The sequence below is a fragment of the Acanthaster planci genome, linkage group LG21, assembly GCF_054643075.1.
Source record: "Acanthaster planci isolate LZ-2023a linkage group LG21, COTS_SCS, whole genome shotgun sequence".
Taxonomy (NCBI): Eukaryota; Metazoa; Echinodermata; class Asteroidea; order Valvatida; family Acanthasteridae; genus Acanthaster; species Acanthaster planci.
Genome location: NC_141797.1, coordinates 6,067,067 through 6,089,539, shown reverse-complemented (window position 1 = coordinate 6,089,539; position 22,473 = coordinate 6,067,067). Strand labels below are relative to the sequence as shown.

The 22,473-nt window shown below is 39.3% G+C and overlaps 2 protein-coding genes across 2 annotated transcripts; both read right to left on the bottom strand.

Annotated features, from left to right (window-relative positions):
* Positions 1–362: 362 nt before the first annotated feature.
* LOC147795731 (uncharacterized) lies at positions 363–7,995 on the bottom strand. The gene is made up of 4 exons (XM_087131228.1): positions 7,558–7,995; positions 4,542–5,285; positions 3,790–3,831; positions 363–2,698 (listed from the first exon to the last, which is right to left on the bottom strand). Exons 1-4 carry the CDS (start codon positions 7,880–7,882, stop codon positions 2,577–2,579), a joined length of 1,233 nt encoding a protein of 410 aa, XP_086987354.1. The 5' UTR covers positions 7,883–7,995; the 3' UTR covers positions 363–2,576.
* Positions 7,996–9,281: 1,286 nt separating this feature from the next.
* On the bottom strand, positions 9,282–22,009 carry LOC110987484 (uncharacterized). The gene is made up of 4 exons (XM_022250241.2): positions 21,574–22,009; positions 13,641–14,378; positions 13,061–13,102; positions 9,282–11,891 (listed from the first exon to the last, which is right to left on the bottom strand). Exons 1-4 carry the CDS (start codon positions 21,896–21,898, stop codon positions 11,731–11,733), a joined length of 1,266 nt encoding a protein of 421 aa, XP_022105933.2. The 5' UTR covers positions 21,899–22,009; the 3' UTR covers positions 9,282–11,730.
* Positions 22,010–22,473: the final 464 nt, after the last annotated feature.

Below are 22,473 nucleotides of genomic sequence, written 5' to 3'. Positions count from 1 at the left end.
CACTGTGAGAGTGCCTTTGGGCGGAAAAGGCGTGCTGCTCTATTTCATCTCTTATGTGCGTTTTGAGCAAAATCCTAGAGATTTTTATTCATTCCCTCCTACTTATTACGAGATTGCAAAAATGGTGACAGATGATGGTATCATTCGTCTTTTTATGTTGAAGCCCCTGTATGCGAAATAGTCATGCTCCACCTCAACCTAATTGGTCAAGTTGCATGAAACCTTTCGGTGTGAATTCATAGATCAGGTGGTTAGGAGCCCGTCATTTTCAAATTCGGGCGTGAGTATGAGCCGTGATGAAGGCGCACTGTTGTAGCTAACTTTAATTTTACAAGGTAGGCTTGCTTTTTTTTTTTAAAACAGACCTGCATTGGGGTTTGATTTAAACGCCAAAGAAATCCTTTGCAACAATAGGCTTGGCAATAGACTGCGTGACTTTACACCTTTCTGTATAATACTCGACGTACAGTATCAGTAGACCATAGTGAATTGTGTTGATACTTCAGGGAAAGGGTTTTTTTATACAGCTTGAAGGCAGGCTTGAATTCGTACCAGAAACCATATCAATTCAGTCCATTATCGTTAGTGTCATGCCCGGTTTTAAACTTATGCACCTGAGGCCACTCATGTTAATCTAGGGCGTAGAGACATTTCTTGATTTACAATAGAAGTAAGCACAGTTGTACAATATCCATGATGTTCCAAATTAAAAACTTCACCAAGGTGCTGTAAAACGTTTCTCATTACAAGCGGATAATATCCTTATTGCATGTTCATAAGCTGTACAACCAAGGCGTTGGACATGCACTTAGTTTTAAAACAATTTTAATACAATCTATTCAGGTATGCCTAAGATCATCGTGGTATACACACTCTATAGCCCCTATACTGTAGGCTGCAATGTTTTAATAAGATGTGTTTTCTGGATGGAGACTTGTTGATACTAATGTGTGATTGGTGTACTAAATTTTTGATTGATATTGTACCGAATTCATATTTGCTTTTTTCATAACTACCAGAACAGCTTGTATAAATAAATATAGACCAGGAAGAAACGAACTCTTGGCTTAATTTTTAATTTTTTTGGTAAACAATTGAATCGTTATCTGTCATAGACTAATTAAGTGTCATTCGTAATAGGTGCGTTTTATGTGACACAACATGGTATTTAAAGAAATAAATTGATCGTGTCATGCTTTATATTGCGAGCGATTCGTCATTGGGATAATGCTGTTATGATAATTAGTCTTTATTCAGATAAACAGGTAGTTACAGGACTACCAATCAATCCCATCCGTCAGTTGATTGATCAATTCTTCTATTGGTGAGTCGATTGGCCAGTCGACTGACAAATCAGTTCAACCATCGATTTATTGAGCTATTGAAAACTGTTTAAGTTATTCATTGCTTTACTGATTGGTCAGTTGCTAGACCGATTGGTTAAATGATATTTAGCTATCAACTGCAGTATAGTACCAATTGCTTAGGAATATCATTATATAACATGCTTGAATTAACTACTACCCCACAAGAATAGAACGCAAATACAGAAATAACACCAGTTGCATTTAAAATTTACACAGAGGCACAACATTAATTGAATGTTAAGATTCTATTCATCAATCCAGTCGTAGCCTAACACAAAAGGGCAAACATTTCAAAGAATACTAGAAGAAATTACATCAATTTGGATTCTTTCTAAAGTAATAACACTACTTTGGTAGCGTCATACTATTTAAAAAAATTCCATTGATCAATCCAATCTTAGTAATGTACAAAAGGGCAAGCATTTCAAAGAATATTTTGGAAAATAACATCATTCAAATTATATGTTGAGGACACTAACTGGGTACGTCATACTTATTCTAAGATTACATTCATTAATCCAATTGTAGCATTATGAGAAAAGGCTTATATTGCAAAGAATACTTTAAGAAATATCATCAACTTAGTTTCAAGTAAGGACACTAACTAGGTACTTAATACCAATGAAAAAATTCTTTTCATAAATCTTATTGCAATATTATACAAAGAGAAGGATTTGACCGTCAAATACCTCCCGTGTTCTGAAAGAAAAAAATTGTTCGTGCTCACCTCAGTAACGGGAAGTCCGTGAATTGCATTCATCTTGACACCATCAAATGTCACAGGACATTCGTGATTTTTCGAAAAGCATTATTTCTCGTTGAGCCGTAAGCCCACTTGTGGGCTTTTCTTTACTTCATTTTTAAAAAGTGCATCAATAGTTCTCCACTTCATTACTACCTCAACACCAAAGGGCAAAGAATATCAAATCATCACTAACTTCTTCCAATTTGTTGAGAGTCAAAATCTTCCAAATTGTATTATAAATTAAACAATGTAATATTATTACAACAAATTATTAGCCTGTTTATGGTATGTACAATCATTTCATTTATGTATCAATTTCTTCAATTTTAAACCATAAACAGTGCTTTAGACTCTTATTTCCTTTCTTTTTTTGATTGATTAAGTCCTATTTATTTTTCCCCCTTAAGTATTAACATGACACGTTGCAATTATGTCAGATATAGATACATGTAAGTATTATCACATCACATCTGACAAATAAATGGGTGTTCCTGCAGCTCTAAGCAAGACCTGGTCGTTGGTGATCCATCAGTAGCTGGTGCTGTGAAATGGTGTTGACTGTCTACAGTAGCTCGCAAGCAAAGACCTAGAATGTGTGTAATTGTAGCAGGGAATACAAATACTAGACACGTCAGCTAGCTGTAACAATATTCTACGTTGGAATGTCTGGATTCTTCCAGAATATACCTGCTGACTCAACGTTTGACAAAGTCTTTCATAGAGCAAGATCCTTGTAGACAGAATGACCGATTCTTTCTGAGGCAGATCGAGGAATGTTTTCCGGTGGATGATCAGGCCGGAGATTTTATTTATAATGTCTCATTTTTTTGCAGACAAGTGGAATGATGATGAAACATTACATAACAACCATTGTTTATAATGGAATAAGTGCACTTACTTTAGTCAATTCTACTAATTTTCCTATGTTTAGAACCTTCTTTTAGACGGGGGGGGGTTTCCATCCCCTAAAACTAAGTGGAAAGAAGTCATTACAACGGTGTGATGTTTCTTAATCAATTACCAGTTACATTGGACAAAGAATGACTAATTTCACCTTATTCACAAGTCGGCCATATTAAATTGAAAATGCGGATAATCCTTTTTTACTTTGAGAAATTAAAAAAAATAAAATTAAATGGTAGCAATAAGATAAAAGTGTATTACAGATACGTTTCAATTACAGTGATGAATAGTTTAAATAGTGACGAATCATATCTAAATGTTTTGAAGAGTCGCCCCCCCCCAAAAAAAAAAACGATGCATGGAACCCAAATAGTCTGGCACCACCCTTTTTGACAGGGTACACGGAATGAAGTGGATTCGGTTAATAAAAACGATCAGAAATGGCTTCTTAGTGAATAAGGTCTATTGATAATTTCTGCAAAGTCCAGATTCACAGAATGTGTCAAATTTCAAGCGGGAGTTTTGGTGAGTACAATTTTCAATGGTGCACATTATGACACACGTCTCGATGGGTATGATCAAGTAGAAAACAAGGATGGTAGAAAGTTTGGAGGCCACCCTCCCTTAACTGTGAATTATTTATGCGGTCAGTTTACTTTTCCTAAAACCAAAAAAATAAAATAAATAAAAATCAATCAACTGAGGTCACTTAATAACAGACTAATAGCAGTCTTAATAAATCTGAATGAAACTATGAAATGGAAACACACTCACCGATAGTTATATGACCCCTGTTTGCAATGTCCACCAATTTTCCTGAAATTACAAAGGAATTTATTTTTATCAGAGGTTTGAGGATTCAGATTTTTAGCTGAGTTCAGCTTTTTCTGTGTAGATTGTGACCCTGAATTTCAGTTTTTTGTGTGGTTTGTACGAAGGTATTGGAACTTTTACATTCCAGCTTTTTGCTTGCTGTTTTCAGCTTTAATTTCAGTTGGCAACTCACACCCCCATTTAATAAATTTAGTTTTTATGTTACCAAAGTCTAGTTATTCCTAGGTCACCTGAGAGCGCCAGGAACTGCTAGTGTTTGGATGTTCGTTATTCCTTTTGTATTTTGTACATTGTAGTTTTGACCTTGGGTTTAAATGCAATAAAAATTAAAGCAAGAGAAGTAAAAAAGAAAAATAGCATTTTATAGAAGTTCCACTTGGAGTCATGGAAGTTAGAAAAGGAATGCAATTATACGCAGCGACGACGAAATAATCGGTATATGCACTTCTATGGAACCCATGCATGTTTTCATCAAATAAAAATTACACAAAAATCTCAAATCAAATAAAACAAATCGTTTCCTCCGCTGATACGTAAGGTCTGAGAGGAAATTATCGCCTGTATAATTGTGTAACTAATCAATCTATTTATGTCTGTTAATCTTTTTGTTTCGTAATTGTCAATGCAGTTGTTGTGCCATCGTCAATATACATTTTCTATACAGTTTTGATTGATATAGCATTGGTACTTACCTATCGATCTACATTCATACAGGTTGCGTATTTCTTGTGGGCCAAGGAGGCCATCAAACACCATCAAACTGCTGTACGCTGCAGAGCCGCCATATTGACTCAAGAAAAAGTCTCCTTGGCACGTGTTTGTCATACCAAGGTACAGACGTGTGCAGCCATCCGACCGTCCATCCTCATCGGGCGTATTTGACATGTCATCTACCTGGATCAGTTCTCCGTTGACAAAAACTTTCAAGTCCATGCTCTGCGTGCCAACTGAGTTAACCGTAAATGTCAGGTGAAACCATTTGTCCAAAGGCACTTTGCTCTCGTTATAATTGCGAATAATCACGTGGTTTTGGGACTTTGCTATGAATTGAAACTGACTCGAGTCGGCATTGTAAAGGAGAGCAATTCCTCTTGCCAACTGCGTTTGTCCGCCCGAGCTCAAGTAATAACCTTTATAGCTTGAATCGCATGGGGGCGTATCAATTTTTAGCCATATGGTCCATGTCGTACTGTTCGACTGACAGCTGTCAAGATCCGAGATACAACTCCTACTAAAGTCTCCAAGATCTATGAATGATTCAACAGGCACGTGTACTGCGCATGACCGATCCAATCGTTCCGGTCCAGGAACCTTTGAAACATCGCTTTTGTTTCCTTTTATTTGATACGCCTCGGTATTTACGGAGCTATTCTCACAGGGTATGACGTCACTCTCATGGTTGAAGGATTGATGCAGGATCTGCCTTATGCCCGACTCTAAATAGTAAAATAAAAACTTGAAATCGTCAACAAGAAAGTGAGGTGTGCTTACAAATGTATTCTTTGACTGCGTGTACTAGTAACTTCTGAAAACTTAGTGCACTTCAAGAATCGTTATACATGTATTTGAGTAATCTTCTGTGCTATTCCATGAACCTTGCACGGAATATTAGCATCTCTTTCAATGGCATCTAATCTTATTACATATACATTGGTTCCTTAAACATTGTGGAGTTAAGTTTCACTCGCCCAACCGACCAAGCCCCAGCTTTGTAATGAATTGAAAGCAGGGGGGTGTCTGGGGTGGCTTTTGGAAGCGTTGGTCTTTTGATCTCAGCTGTAGCTCACTAACTATAAACACATTCTTTTGAATAAAGATCATGTGCCCCATTCGAAAGCTGACCTCCTTTCAAAGCCATCGCACAAATATGTTATTTTGTGTGAGAGAGTTGGGCAATGCAGCCCCATTCAGGGAGTCACATTCAGAAACCCCTCTTCAGCATACAGAGCTATTCGAGAGCCAGCCACTGCTGTCGGGAATAAAAGAATATTTTAAGTTTGCATTATTTTATGTATTGCAACATTCTGTATTATTCTGGTTTCGATTTATTAGCCTCCGGTCACTGGCGGAGGGCATCCGGTAGAGCGCTCATACATGCTTCTTTATAATTGTGTTACATTTTGTGCGCACACCGAAAACTGGTTTCTACTTTGGTCTCCTGTTCTAGTTGGGCCAAATACGGGAGGGGTTTGGCTTGTTCCACGCAGGGGCAATTATTATTCCCAGTGGAGGTATTTTTATTTGAAGTTCCTGAAAGGTACTGCATTTTGCCGGATAACTCCTCAACCAAATTGGTAGAGAAACTGACAAAAACATACACCTTCTCCACGAGAAGCACTCGTGGCTTCGCTACTCGCATTGTTGTTTTTTTGTTACCAGTATGTTAGTCTCTGAGTTGCAATGGGTGCCTTGACTGAAGGTTTATTTGGTGATATAAACTGGTTTTGTGTTTGGTATAGACCCCTGAATTTGTGCACCCCAGTAATTAAGTCATCCTTGTAGCTAGGGTGTGGTTTGGCCCAGGAGCAAGATGGTTATCGAAAGGGCACGTAATATGCGTGTTTTTGGCAGCAATGGTTTCGCTATAATTAGAAATGGTTTTTCTGAAGTTGTGAGGTAAGCTGAAAGACACACATTTCCCCCTCCCCTTTAGGAAAATTGCTTCTTGATATTGTATTAGTTGAAACCTGTGGATATTTTTTATTGTCGAGAAACGTACATTAATTTGTGAACTCTGAGTTTTATAACGGGATGTCAAGATTTAAGTTTATATTTTAGCGGTAGAGTTTGTTATTAGAAAAAAATTAATTAGTTTTTTCGAAGTCATGCTTTGTCAGAGTAGCTAGAGTATGGGCATGTGAAACCAATATACGTACATTTCAAAACACCTGATATTATTGCCCAAGTTTCGCTTTTAGTTTCTCAGAAAAGAGTGAGGCTATTTAGAGAATAAAATTAAAAATACTTTCCTTTGTTACGCAGCTCAAAGACAAATTTATGCTGCTTTCATACACGATGCAGCTTGTTGAAATCAAACTAATTACCGATTGGCTTGGTTACTCAACGGTTTGTTGCCTTCACTACACTTGAAAGAATGATACTATTAAACAATACAGCAAAATCACACAAAGGAAGAAAAACCACGGACTTCAGTTAAATGACTTGTCTTTCGCTTTTCAAAAGGTCAGGCTAAATGGGCTGTTAATTAAAGAACTGCAGCCCATAAAAAATCTTTAAAATAACTGTAACTTTGCAATTCACCTTCAAGGCATTTAGGGCGGAGGATATATACCCTTCAGCTTCAGTGTTCCCCCTCCCTGTTCGCTTGGTTTTGGCTACAGGTGAAAAGGATGGGCTGTTCAGTTTACATGACCTGACTGGAAAGTCTTCCACAATCGGCAATCGGCGTTTGACATTAAATGAATATTGTGCGCTTCGATATAAGTTCAGTGAGTCCCCCCCGTGTCATTCATCAGGTCTGCGTCGTTCCTGCACATGATACCGCATCAAACGAGCCTTGAAATACGAAATCCCCGATTACGAATCGTATCACCGTCGTTAAATCTTGAAAATACTGAACAAAATCATCGGGTAAAGACGAGAAACTTTATAGGAATGTTGCCACGCGCTAAGTCGAGTGGGCGTGTTCCTAGAGCAAGGCTATATTTAAATAGATAGACTGGAAATACGCATTGGGTATCTACTTACTTGTGGTGTTCATGGAGTTTATGTTTAGCCAGATGACGGATGGGACATCGAATGCAGGCGTGTTCTTGAAAACGTTTTGTAAAAACTTCGACATAAGTGAAAGTTCGTCAAAACTTGTAACCGTCGCCAGGGATGCAATTCGAGCAGGACGGCTGAAATGCTGACAATATTCCACTGCGTCTGTGTACGATAAGGATGCTTCAAAATACCTGTAGCAGTTGCCTTGACTCTCAGTCCATTGGAATGGGCAGCGTGTACATACTGCTTGAATGGAATCAATCAAAGTCGATGCCAAAACTATTGTCAGAATTGCCCTAAGTGCCATGGTGTGACCGTAGCGTGTATCTTGCCAACTGAACCCACGAGCCAAAACCCCCACTAATGCTCTAGAACAAACTCAGTCAAGTTTGTGACTGTTTCAACAAGATTTTGAATGCTAACATTAATTTCAAGTTTACTAATATTCGCTCTGTGCGCCGTCAAACATCGATGTCACTGTGATTCTACGGACGACGTATGCTTCACGTCATGCCGACTAGTTTCCTAGTCTTGTCAATCACGGAGTCAGACATCAGTGCATTCCTTGCGCACCAATTAGTGGCTGGTCTATATACGATGGGCAGGTTGTGTTGAATTTGCTCTCTGAAACAGGTCACAAAGTGAGGAATCAGATTAACGGATTAAGTGTAGACCTATATTTGCTGTTGTTTGCTTTTTCGTTGCGTTGATCTGAATCGAAAACTACTTGCGGGCAATAACAGTCCTGCGTTCTCTTTTGGCCCTATTAAGACTTAAAGAAACGTGTATTGATACCATTTGCTCACTCTCAGAAGGGACAATAGAAAGGGGCGGGGCTATGTCCAGAAAGAGAACAAGCAACCAAGACCAATCACACCCTTTTGTATTTAAAAATCTGGCAATCGTGAGCCTTCATCAATAGCTCCAGTTTCACAACTATGAAGTTTTGCCAATGCTAAATGGATTCTTGATCTGTCAGTGCAAATAGTCTGAACTGATCGACGGAAAACTAAGCTCTTAACAACGCACAAGACTTCAAAGAATATATAAAGCTACAAGGAAAGTATAGAGGTGATTTTCATCTGGAACAATCAACACAAATTACAATAAATGTAACGCTGACTAAAGGCCTATTTGATGTGCGGCTGCTCATCAAAATTCCATTCTTCTTTCATTCTTGCCTTTGTCAGTTGCTAGATTGATTGATTTTGTGTGTGAGTGACGTGTCTCTAATTGCAGACCCTGAAGATTATTTTGGTCATGGCGGTAATTACCACTGAACCATGTATCTTTCGCGATAGATTGTGATAGACGTTAGCTTCAATTAACTGGTTCGTCCTATTATATTTCACATCGTGACAGTGCTTCCGGGGGAAAAAAGCCAACTATACAAGTAAGTTCATAGAATGGTTTCGAACACAACTCCTGGAGATCTTATTTTCTTACGTGAAGTTGTTGAAATGGCTGCGGTTCAGAGTATCGTTCATCAATTGTGTTGGAGCCCGACGCAAAATCGACATACATGTACTTAGGCTTGATAGTTAAAAGTATTGATTTTTATGAAAATCCAGGGACTTTTATTCAGTGTAATTTAAAAGACTAGGCAGTAAGAAAATGACCACCATTCGTAATTTTGAGGATTTGTGGTTTCGAAAAGACTGCCGCATTTCGTCGGAAGTTCCAACACCGTGCTTGTCATAGCCTGCAGAGGCAGAGTCTAGAAGGCAGATCCATTTGCGGAGGGGGGGGGGCAGGCTGATCAGACAGGCGGACAAGTCGGTGATTAATTACATTGTTACTGGTATACCACTTACAAAAGGTCACTATTATTAATATTTCTACAGATTATTTTGTTATTATTTTGAATTTTTTTATGTGTCAGAGTGAAGAGACGGTCACCTCCGAACAACCCCCCCCAAACGCGTCTGAAAGGATAGAATCAAACCGTGACTGCATGCCCTGAGAATTAAGAACAGCATCGGGACAAGCACAAGATTACATGCAATTTTTTTATAATCTTTCCCAAGGTAACCCGAGCTTTAAAAGCTTTTGTTACTGCATGTAAGTACCGATAGCATTAATTAAATTCGTACTGTTTACATCCCAACAAAGGTTTGTGGAGTCAGGAGGATCCATTTCGGGAGAATTTTTTTTTCTTTTTTTTTGCACTACTTTTCCTGTGTCAATGAGCCTTACAGGTAGCTGCAGTGAATTTTTATTAACACTTTTCTCTGCACTTAACTATTATTCAACGTATGAAAACTATTTGAAACGTTCCAAATTATCCAAGCTTCCCTAGACAACTGAGACTTGGCTCAGTGCATAGATTTTTGGGTTAATTTTGTGAAGCCAGAATTTGCTCACTGAAAATGTTTCTGAGAAAGAGTTGAGTGCCTGCCTATTACTGTGTACTTGCACAACAATGAATCACAACAGAAGATAAACTTGATGTCAATAAAATCCGAAAAAGTGCACGACTTTGAAGACAAACCAATGTTACATGACAAGTTTTCTTTCAAGAGTGGCATAACAGTGTTTGTAGGAATCCGAAATACGCTTAGGCTAAAAGAACAAAAGAAGGTAATATCCTTTGAAGAGAAACAAGAATTGAGCATAAATTTAAGTAAGACCCAACGGTGCATTCTGAGGTTTGCAGTTAAACAAAAATCAATTGCAGCTGCCATTTAGGGACACCATCTATTACATTCCTTGTTATCGGGAATCCCATCTGGGCTTTTTTTTTCATGCCTGCCCAGAAATATTTTAGATTAAGGAATACAGTCAAAACTCGTTGATAAGAGCACTGTTAATGCAATATTCTGCTTGTAACAAGGAAATGTTTAGGTCCAAATCCTTTTGTTTTTCTTTTTTTATTCCTGTAATACAAGGTTCCTGTTGGGACAAGGTAATTTTCAAAGACCGAACAACCTCTTATTTACGAGATTTGTTTGTATTTCGTTTTTACCGTAAATGTTCAGGGTTTTTCCCACTTTGTAAACTTTCTATTATTCATGGAAAAAGCGACCACTGCAAAGTAGAGAAAGGTAACTAGGCTACGGGGTACATTGCTCTGAGTGCACGTCGTTTGACTAGTGCATGTGTAGGTGCACTGTTATATACGCGGGTGAATATGTATATTGTTTTCTGCAATTAATCACTATGGCACCACTGAGTCCCAAACACAAGACAATCACAAGACATAACATTTATATCAAGTACATGAAGTAATACATTGTTCTCCGAGTAATATAAAAGAAAATACTACAATCAGTGGCCGGGAATTATTACCATTACCCCTTCTATTATGTAATTTAATAATAAAGTACATTTAATGCAATACAGTACAATATCACTGCTCCCGCGAAAAACAGACTCTATTTGAGAACAGCATTCTTAAGCAACTGAAGCGGAATTATATCACTAAAAAACAGGACAAAATTCCAAGAAATTAAATAGGAATTACGTCAATAATTTGCATATTAAACTACCTACAGGGACAGCCTACTACATGTGTGTAATTTTAAAATCACGTTCGTAAAACTATATGCATTGCAATTTTATACAAGAAAGCAGTTTCATCGGCAACCAGTTTCCTCCTCTTCTTGGTTTCTGAAAGATATAATTATTGAGCTGTAGCCTGACTGTCAGATGATTGATGATCTGATTTTCTTGACATTCACAATTACATTCCATCGAAAAGCGCACACCACGCAAGCTCGTTTTAGGCTTTTCCTCAACTCTAATTCAAAGTCACAAACTCTTCTCCACTCCATGTTATTTATATACACCTTTGAGACAAAGAATAATAAATACAACAATAACTGTCTAATTCTTCAAAAATGTATATCTTTCTTATAAGTTATACAATTGCTAGACGGCGAAAGTTTCAAGGAACTCTAACTGAAACTACAGGCAAAATATCAACCGTATACAAATAATAAATACACATTACCGCACACCCAAGAAACATACATTCCATGAGTTGATGTTTAATTATACGCCTTAATTTCGTTTTCCCTGTAACTGCTTGGTGTACAAGCAATTTTGTGACTTTTGACTGTTTCCCCTTCTTTTTTGAGTGATGAAGTCCTATAAACTTCCTATTCCTCGTACAAGCACATAAGGTAATTGTGTTGAAATACGAACGATATCACATCACATCTGACAGATAAAAGGATGTTCCCGGTGATGTAAGCACGAACTACTCGTTGACGACCTATCGGTAGGCCTAGCTGTCGTTGTGTCGCAAAACGTGTAGGACTTGTCGTCGATCGTAAAAGGATGCTCGGCGTCTTCAACTGGCCGCAAGGAGAGGCCTAATGTGGAATTATAAAAGGGAATACATTTGCCAGATCATCTACACTTGTATTCGAAGAATATCTATCTAGGCAACAAAGTTTGAAATGCTTTCCCACGGAGCAGGATTCTATTCACGGCCTCCTCTGGAGAGGCCACTGAAGCTATCTCGTTAGCAAAAAAAAGTCCAAATGCAAACACCACCCATCATATCCTACCACTGTTCATGATGAAAAGCCTGGTTTTGTCACTTTAAAGTCAGGGCAACCCTTAACCAGAAAAAAATGAAAAACTTACAGCTGGCGTCTAGCCAATTCCCATAATACTGACTGTGGCCCCATGAGTTTATACAAGGCATTGTTTATAAAGGTGGCGCCCGGGCCAGGCAGTTAGTGGAATATTCTTTAACAGTGACAGCTGTCGGGAGCTTGTCGGGAGCCTCTTTCGGCTGTCTTTGAACTGTTATTTTGGTGGTGAGGGATGGTTGTGGCTTGGCCATCACGTGGCAAGACCCCCCCTCAAATTGGGATAGCCTGGGAGAAAAGGCCCCCGACGGTACTGTGATGTACTTTTTACGGATTTTACTAGCGGAAGAGGCTAGAGGACAAGCACTGAAGTATTTAAGTGCCCTTAGGAAGGAGTCTAGGCTCTGAAACCCGAGAAATGATACGGCTTCTTCAGAAGAGCAGTTCGCGAGACATGATAAAACAAAATCCAACCACATGGCAGGGTTTTATGGAATCACCGATCCCATTTCAAATTAGTCTGATGTGCCATGAAAAAGAACAAAGCACTGAAGAGTGGAACACCTTTCACTGGCCCCTGTGCCTAGAGAGTACAAGGCTTTACTACGCTGTCTTGTATTTGGGGAAGACAAAGGGAGGTCGGTGACGGCAGACATTTAAAATTGCGCTCTCTGAAAGTTACACTGCAAAGAAATTCTACAGTTTTTTTTTTCTGCGAAATGCAGCTTTGTAGAAACAAATTAGAAAATTTCCTGTAGGGGCTCAGTGAGTCAATAACGCACAATGTAATATCTGTGTTCATTGCCTATCCTCGTAACGGAATTAATGTGATGGTACCTTGACATCAAAACATACGGCCAGTTACATTTTCCAAAATGAGACCACTTAATCAGCGAATAATTGCTTCTCGTCTGCTGGAAACTAAAGAGAGGAAACAAGCTTACCAATAGTTGCTTGGCCCTTTTTAGCGGTGTTCACCAGTTTGTCTGAAAATACAAATGAAATTATTTTAATGCTACTTGTTTTATCACGCTAATGTTATTTGATTAATTCTAGGTCAACTGCGAACAACCGTCTAGTTCTGGCATATTTGAACATTCTATGTGACCATCACTTGAAGTCATGGCTCTGAAGAAAGGCACTGAATGAAACACAGGTTCCGCGTCGACTGGACGAGTAAATGAGCTTACGCACTTATGAAACCCACGTTTTCATCTACATATATAATGAAAATCTAAGAAACAAAAATCCCCTCCTGCTACTGACACGCTAAAGCCTTAGGGGGAAATTACAGCTCTTGTCTGATTCATTAACGTAATAATGAATTGATAGATATACTAAATTGATTATGTTATCGATCAATCACTTAAGTGAATGAACAACTGGTTGATTAATTGGTAGAATGACGATTCATTCGGTTGATTTGTGTTTTTTAAGTGTGGTAATCATTCACTGCTACTTTTTGTGCCGTCTTCAATACGAATTCGATATAAACAGTTTTAAGTCATGGAAATGACTACCTACCTATCGATCTACATTCGTACAGGTGGCATATTTCGTGTGGGCCAAGGAGACCATCAAACACAACCAAACTGCTGTACGCTGCAGAGCCGCCATATTGACTCAAGGACAAATCTCCTGAGCACGTGTTTGACATGCCAAGGAAGAGACGTGTGCATGTGTCTGACTGTCCACCCGCTCCGGTACTCATTTCCTCCTCATCCACTTGCACCAGTTCTCCGTTGACGAAAATCTTCAAGTCCATGTCTGGCGTCCCAACTGAGTCAACTATAAATGTCAGGTGAAACCATTCGTCCAGAGGTACTTTACTGATGTTGTATTTCTGACGAATGTAAAGGTCTTTGGACCTTGCTGCAAACAGGAATTGACTAGAGCGGGCGTCGTACAGGAAAGCGATTCCTCTTGCCAACCCTGTTTGTCCGCCAGAACTCAAGAAATAGTGCAGTTTATTTTTGGCATCAGATGGTGAGTCAATATTCAGCCAAATGGACCATGTCACACTGTGCGACTTACAGCTATCAAGGTCCGAGATACAACTTTCATCAAAGTATCCAAGATCTATAAATGATTCAACAGGTAAGTGTACTGCGCATGCCTGGTCTAGTTGCTCTGGCCCGGGAACCAATGAGACAGCGTTTTTATTTCCGCTCACTCGATACATGTCATGATTTATGTGGCTATCTTCACACGGAATGTTGTCACTCTCCTGGCTGAGGGATCGATGGAGGATTGGCAGTGACTCTAATTTTAAAAGAGTAAAAATGGTTTAAAAGTATTTTTAAAAAATCAAGGGTAGAGTTTGCGTTATTTACAAACATGTGATCGAGCGGGACAAAGCTTCAATTGCTAATACACTGTTACTAATATAGTGTCACAAATATACTAATATATCGGCACCTGTGTGTTCCTCTTGTGTATTTGATTTTGTGCACCACTCTTGCCATTTGGTAATATATAGGGAAAGACTTCCCTGTCCGAGTGGTAATTATAATCCAGTAAACCCTGGAAAATCAAATGTCCAACCAATGGAGCAAATCTTGGTCAATTACGTTATGTCTACCAGAGTTCTAGAGTTTCAGTCGAATTGACAACATAATTGGATATACGGTCCTGTAAAATGTGGTTCTTTGATTGCGCGTAGGTTTTTTTTGCCGGGAGGCCTATTTTCCTGTGTTGAGGCTTTTTTTTTTTGGTGTTTAGTTTATGGCCTACATATTCCTTTGAAAACATTCATGAACAGCTGGAAAGCTTAAGCGCTCCCTCTCAACGTTGTAGAACCAATTATAAGTATTCATTTTTTACAGTTGGACGATGTAGCCCTGTGAAACGCATGATTCATTTGGAGTGCCAGCCCTTTTCAGAGACAACTCTTCAACATACGTGTCTCACGCAAAGGTAAAGCCATCTAGGCCGATACACCTCACTGCCGTCAAATAAACAGAATATTTTCAACCAGTATTACCTGGCATTTCGTCTTCAAAACCTTCTTGTCATTGTCAGTTTTACACCATTTCAACAACTTTATACACTCTACCGATGAAGAACGTCAAGTTCCAACTTGTTGGATAGTCTAGGTCTATTTGGTTATGAAAAACGAATTTGACTTTTATCCGCCGATGGAGATTTTCAAGGCGCTGAGAGTCTTGTTCACAAAAGAGGATAATATATCAGACGAGACCAATTTTGGTTGGTTTTTTTTGGGGGGGGTATGTGAGAGGGACTAGCATGACCCGATGGGCGTTTTAAATGCGGGCGGGGGTGGATGTCGTCTTTGAATTTGCTGACGGACCGTCGCAAATTTGATGAGCATAATGGTGGTCTGATCGCCCGACGTGACACCACGTGCACCTCACACATTGTTGCCGACAGTACCATGACTTTGAGGACAAAACTTGCTAATGGGGTATCAACTTATGCACCCCCTCGTTGGATGGGCGGTTGTTTTGGGAGCTTTGGTTGATTTCAAGAGATTCAGCTGAGGATTTTGAGTGGAGTATCAAAGAAATGTTGTCTGCATGGAAAAGGCTCTCACAAGAACTTTGCGCTTCGTTTATCGATAGTGAGAGACTTAGAGACGCTGGTGGCAGCAGACATACCGGTCCCTTTCAAGGTATTGCGCATGTTCAGAACTAAGCATTCAAGCTCAAAAAACACGTGCGTGCTCAGAACTGGTGAAAAGGCCTGGTATGTTTGTCGCCACCAAGCGTCTCAAAGTCTCCCATTCTGTTCATACTGAAATGCCGATGAGGTGGACAAGCAATTTGTGGAATGAGTTATTGTTGTACGCAGCACAGACCTGGGATTGTGTGCACCTCAGAATATCAGAGAAATCCTGTGCCCAGGTAGAAGTTCGTCTCAAGGAGCAATATAACTGTCTCGAAGTTGGACGTTTGTTCACGTGGCCCATTTAGTTTGTGCGCATGCGCGTTTGTGGCAGCCCGAGTCAGTATAAGGGCCTGGGCTCCCCGACGGTTTCGCGACAAGACGCATTGGGGTTACTTTCCCGAGTTTGTAAGTGGAGAGGAAGCGCAGACAAATTCCCCATTTGTGTGACTACCTACTAACTACTTAGTCTGTGTCAGCTGAAGCCTGTGCATCTCTGTCATTGTCGACAAATGTTATAACTGATTTGGAATTTCTCAGTTTTTATTAGCTCGGTGCCAAGTTTTGAATTACGAGCACTCCTGGATTTTTGGGTGCAGCAACTTGTGGTAAAAATGCCTTAAATTAATTCGATTGAAGTCATTCTACGTCGTGGGAGCTCAAGTATAAATTCATGCATCCAACACACTATGTAAAATTCCCGGTACCATTGTACCGCCCATATGCATAAGACCAAATATAGCGCTTTAGGCCTATGTCTTTTCAGTGGAGTGGGGCTATTATAAGAATATAATCAATATACTTTCCGTTAGTAGGCAGCTCATGGAAGCGTGCACTGGAGACCAGAGGCTTTTAAAAAAGTCGTTACAGTTACATTGTTTGGTACAAAACGCAGCTTGTTAAGATCACACTAGTTAGCGTTTGACTTGCTTAGCCAATATCGATTGTTGTTTGGAATAGGCTACACGTAGGAGGGGTGGTTTGTGTAGGGTGGTTCGTGTCAGTGTATTAAATGCACAGCAGAATCACCCATGGGCAGAAAAAACATTAACTTCATCCAAGTAAGTCGTCCCAGGTTGAATTAGGCATAAATAAATTGATGCTGTCTATAAATAAGATAATAAATTGCCGAGAAGGACCGCAGGTTGGAATCCCCTCTGAGGCAGTTTCGGGTAGGATTTCCTTTGTGTTGACAGCCCTCTGCCATTATCTTTATTTCATTACTCCCTTAATTTCCGCTTTGAAAATTTGTTTGTTCTTTTGTTTATTTTTGGTTTGATTTCTTAAGATGGAATATTCCTCCCAGATGACCTTGCTAGAAGGTCGTCTATTTACGCCCACTACCTTCTACCGTGAGTGAATACTATGCGCTTCGATACAAGTTATCAGTATATTCCATGTGTCATTTATGGGGCTTGTGTCGCTCCGGCGTACAGCGCCATATTGCACAAGTCAATAAAACACAAAATCACGCCTCGAAAATCGAAGCAGCAATAGTGGCGGGGGGGGCTGTTGAGCACACTTTGACCTTTGACCTAAAAAGAGAAAAGGTCATTAATATGCATAAGTATAATAATAATAATATGATATTGATATGAATAGGAATGAGGTGTAGTGTGAAAAATTCTGGCACAAATTGACCTTTGGTAAGGGATAGGCATAGGATAAGGTCAGAAAGTTTGGTACATGTTGACAATGGTTTATGGGATTAAATATGTAGGAACAAGGCACGGGGTAAAAATTTTGGGTACAATTTGACCTTGCTTATGAAATTATGGCACAACATGATGAAATGATGGTATACTGACTGGCCCACCAGGCAATCCTAAGGTAATCTAGGAGTAGGAAGCGGTAATCCCTACACAATAGACAGCTCGTGCCGCCGGGTAATGAGAGGAATAATCCCTAGATAATGGACTGTTGTAGTGGCTGAGCTGTGTCGGCAGACTATTGTGTTAATGATTACATTGTGTACGTAGGAAGTGAGTGTTGGTCTGACTTAACCTTTGGACACTTAGGATGAGAGGGCGCCCACATGCTAGCGGTCTTGGGTTTGGCTTACTATGGCTACCGAGATTTGATCGATACGGGAAGAAGACTCTGTTGTCCCTAGCTGAATTTTTTAACCCTTTGAACTAGAGTGTTTTACGTCCCTTTACCCTGTACATGTATACGTTTCACAAATTCAGTCACAGCGGAGCGTTACTGTTGTTCTTTATTGCGGAACCTAAATGTAAAATACAGCATTACATAAATTAAGAATTCTGGGGGTGGCATGACATCAGTTGGGGATTTTTAATACGTAGCAAAGGGGTAAATTTATTCGTCGTGCTGTGGAATATTGTGCAGAGGTTCCGGCCAATATGCGACCTGAAAATTATTATTCGATAGTCATACCGATAAGTATAACACAAAACAAATTCAGTGGACTTCACATATTGGTTTCTGGCAGGTTTGTACTGGTACCGTTTTATTTCCCGTTGTTCATCATTGATTTTTTACAATAATTATCGTAGTACTTTGAAGAATTACTACAAGGGTGATTACCGGAACTTTGTTAACTTTGAAATCAGAGTTATTACATGTACTCATTATTGTTGGAACCATTTGTCTCTACAGACTGTTATCTTTTAGGCATTTTCTTCTTCGTCATGAAACAGTCCGGCAAATTGTTCAGCATGTTTAGGCAAAACTCTTTTCAAGGCTTTGTTGACGTTCATGCCTTTATCAAGTTTTCCATCGAGATCATCCACAATGTCCTTGTGAGCTTCATTTTCCCTCAAATATAGGCAACTTGACAGGTAATCCTTATAGTTGTCGAAAAAGTCTTGTTTGACTGCCCAGAGGGTCTTTCTGTTTGCTTTCTGCCTGGCTTGATCTTCATCCATGCCTTCGTTGACGTACTTGTGATATTTTCATCCCTCATCTCCCATGTGTTTCTCTAGCTTCAGCCAGCCAATCTTGGTAGGCAGCATTGCTCCTCTCTAAATTAAACTTCCGTCCGAAGCATTTGTCACACCGGTGACAAGCATAAGGCTTGGCTGTATAAATACCATTCATGTTGACTCTGCGAAGGATAACCTTTAAATGACACGAAACAAGTGAAAGCGTTTCATATATCCTAAATATACACGTATTTAATGCTTCTGATTTGCATATTTCATTGTTTATTTTTTCATTGTTTTATCGTTCAAATTGGTGTTTTTATCGCTCAAACTGCTCTATGTATTGCTCTTTTACTCGTTTTATTACTCTTTAACTCTTTTCATTGTTTAAATTGTTCTTTTTATCGTTCAAATTGATTTTTGTGGTGTAAATTGATCTTGTCCTTGTTAAAATATATTCTTTTCATTGCTCAAACGGATCTTTGACTTTTAGTGTTCAAAATAAACCTCATATTTTTCAATTGGTCTTTTTATTGTATAAATTGGTTTTTTTAGTGTATAAAATGCTGTTTTTGAGTTTGAAAATCTCATTGGTAATCTCATTGGACTGTATAGGTTTGGCATTTACTTCACCCTGCAATAAAAAAGCCAATTTGAACAACAAAAGAGCATTATTTATACAATGAAAAGGGCAAAAGAACAATTTGAACAATGAAAAGAGTAAAAGAGTAATAAAACAAGTAAAAGAGCAACACATAGAGCAGTTTGAGCGATATAAAGACCAATTTGAACAATAAAACAATGAAAAAATAAACAATGAAATATGCAAATTAGAAGCAGTAAATACGTGTATATTTAGGATATATGGAACGCTTTCACTTGTTTCGTGTCATTTAAAGGTCATCCTTTGCAGAGTCAACATGAATGGTATTTATACAGCCAAGCCCTATGCTTGTCACCAGTGTGACAAATGCTTCGGACGGAAGTTTAATCTAGAGAGGAACATGGAAAATATCCATGTTGAGGAGGAATCAGACATGAATGAAGCTGACGAAAACTCGGATTCTGTTGAGGAGGTCGATTACGAAACCTCGGATGAAGACAGTTCAGATTTGGAAGACAATGCCGCCTACCACGATTGGCTGGCTGAAGCTAGAGAAACACATGGGAGATGAGGGATGAAAAATATCACGAGTACGTCAACGAAGGCATGGATGAAGATCAAGCCAGGCAGAAAGCAAACAGAAAGACCCTCTGGGCAGTCAAACAAGACTTTTTCGACAACTATAAGGATTACCTGTCAAGTTGCCTATATTTGAGGGAAAATGAAGCTCACAAGGACATTGTGGATGATCTCGATGGAAAACTTGATAAAGGCATGAACGTCAACAAAGCCTTGAAAAGAGTTTTGCCTAAACATGCTGAACAATTTGCCGGACTGTTTCATGACGAAGAGGAAAATGCCTAAAAGATAACAGTCTGTAGAGACAAATGGTTCCAACAATAATGAGTACATGTAATAACTCTGATTTCAAAGTTAACAAAGTTCCGGTAATCACCCTTGTAGTAATTCTTCAAAGTACTACGATAATTATTGTAAAAAATCAATGATGAACAACGGGAAATAAAACGGCACCAGTACAAACCTACCAGAAACCAATATGTGAAGTCCACTGAATTTGTTTTGTGTTATACTTATCGGTATGACTATCGAATAATAATTTTCAGGTCGGATATTGGCCGGAACCTCTGCACAATATTCCACAGCATGACGAATAAATTTACCCCTTTGCTACGTATTAAAAATCCCCAACTGACGTCATGCCACCCCCAGAATTCTTAATTTATATAATGCTGTATTTTACATTTAGGTTCCGCAATAAAGAACAACAGTAACGCTCCGCTGTGACTGAATTTGTGAAACGTATACATGTACAGGGTAACGGGACGTAAAACACTCTAGTTCAAAGGGTTAAAAATTCAGCTAGGGACAACAGAGTCTTCTTCCCGTATCGATCAAATCTCGGTAGCCATAGTAAGCCAAACCCAAGACCGCTAGCATGTGGGCGCCCTCTCATCCTTAGTGTCCAAAGATTAAGTCAGACCAACACTCACTTCCTACGTACACAATGTAATCATTAACACAATAGTCTGCCGACACAGCTCAGCCACTGCAACAGTCCATTATCTAGGGATTATTCCTCTCATTACCCGGCGGCACGAGCTGTTTATTGTGTAGGGACTATCGCTTCCTACTCCTAGATTACCTTAGGATTGCCTGGTGGGCCAGTCAGTATACCATTACACACTATATGGCTCATCCTCTTTCATCATGTTGTGCCATAATTTCATAAGCAAGGTCAAATTGTACCCAAAATTTTTACCCCGTGCCTTGTTCCTACATATTTAATCCCATAAACCATTGTCAACATGTACCAAACTTTCTGACCTTATCCTATGCCTATCCCTTACCAAAGGTCAATTTGTGCCAGAATTTTTCACACTACACCTCATTCCTATATTATTATTATACTTATGTATATTAATGACCTTTTCTCTTTTTAGGTCAAAGGTCACAGTGTGCTCAACAGCCCCCTCACTATTAGCAGCACCTTTAAATCTCGAACAAATTGAACGAATTTTGCTGGAAAGCAGCATACGCATAAAGAAACGTCAAACAGGACTTAGGCTGCTTGGTAACCCAACTGCACGGAGCAAGACTATGATGAATTACAAAGACAAACTGGATGTTTACTTAGCTCCTGTGCAAAACTCTAAGCGACAAAAAGTGATGCAGCATGTGTCAGTGGTACAAAATGACATTAATCATGCCAACCGTTTCATAAAGTATGTCAATGTTGCCATTCAGCGCCTTTCTCAAGCTATTAATATGAATTAAAGTGGTTCTACCAAAACTTTAATGCATACTGATATTTCTACCTACTTACTGGTGGTGTTCATGGAGTTTATGTTTAGCCAGAGGAGAGACGGAACATCCAATGCAGAAGCTTTCTTGAAAATATCGTTTACAAACTTCGACATAAATTGCAGTTCGTTAGAAGTTGTGACCGTCGCTAGGGATGCAATTCGACCAGGAAAGCTGAGATGCTGGCAATATTCCACTGCGTCTGTATACGACAAAGATCTCGCAAAATACCTGTAGCAGTTGCCTTGACTCTCAGTCCATTGCAATGGGCACCGTGTACATACGGCTTGAATGGAATCAATCGAAATCTGTAGGTAGCCTATCGCCAGAATCACCCAGAGAGCCATCGTGTAGAAGTAGCGCACGTCTCGTGCAGTTGAACTCTCAGGCGAAATGGCGACTGGCTTTCACAACTCAACTATTGAATACTGAAAAGGAACCAATTTCTGAAGCCTCAAGTCCACAAATATTCGTTCTCTTTATCCTCCTTCTGATACTGGCGTTACTGTGATTAAAGTTCACGTGCATTTTACGTCACACAGACGGATTTCCTACCCTTTTCAAAGGGCCATACCCATTTGATCGCACGGGTAAACGTCTGTTTCTGCTCTCGTTTTGTTCTCGTTTCGATCTGCTTCATAAACCTCTTGTGGCCAAGTGCACAGCAATGTTTTTCGGCCCGATTAAAGTATTTTAGGACCTCTCATTATATGACAAGTCTCACACCACGGACACAAGGAAGCGTATGATGACAGCGTTTGCTAACTTTTGGGAAAGGGGTGGGGCACTTTAAAAGAAAGCACCCAACAAGTTAACCGATATCTGTATATTAAAGATATAAATTGTGTCTGAAATTAGGGATGGGGGATGGTGGTTTTGTGGAATGAAGACTTGGCTAGCCAAGATTTGAACAGTGCGGGGT

Bases quoted from the DNA above. Each gene is read 5' to 3' on its own strand.
- LOC147795731 (XM_087131228.1), bottom strand. From the start codon at position 7,882: ATGGCACTTAGGGCAATTCTGACAATAGTTTTGGCATCGACTTTGATT. The intron at 3,832-4,541 runs GTAAGTACCAAT...TTGTAATTTCAG, and splicing joins GTATGAATGTAGATCGATAG to GAAAATTGGTGGACATTGCA. The intron at 2,699-3,789 runs GTGAGTGTGTTT...CACACATTCTAG, and splicing joins CAGGGGTCATATAACTATCG to GTCTTTGCTTGCGAGCTACT.
- LOC110987484 (XM_022250241.2), bottom strand. From the start codon at position 21,898: ATGGCTCTCTGGGTGATTCTGGCGATAGGCTACCTACAGATTTCGATT. The intron at 14,379-21,573 runs GTAAGTAGGTAG...TTTTAAAATTAG, and splicing joins AAACTCCATGAACACCACCA to AGTCACTGCCAATCCTCCAT. The intron at 13,103-13,640 runs GTAGGTAGTCAT...TTGTATTTTCAG, and splicing joins GTACGAATGTAGATCGATAG to ACAAACTGGTGAACACCGCT.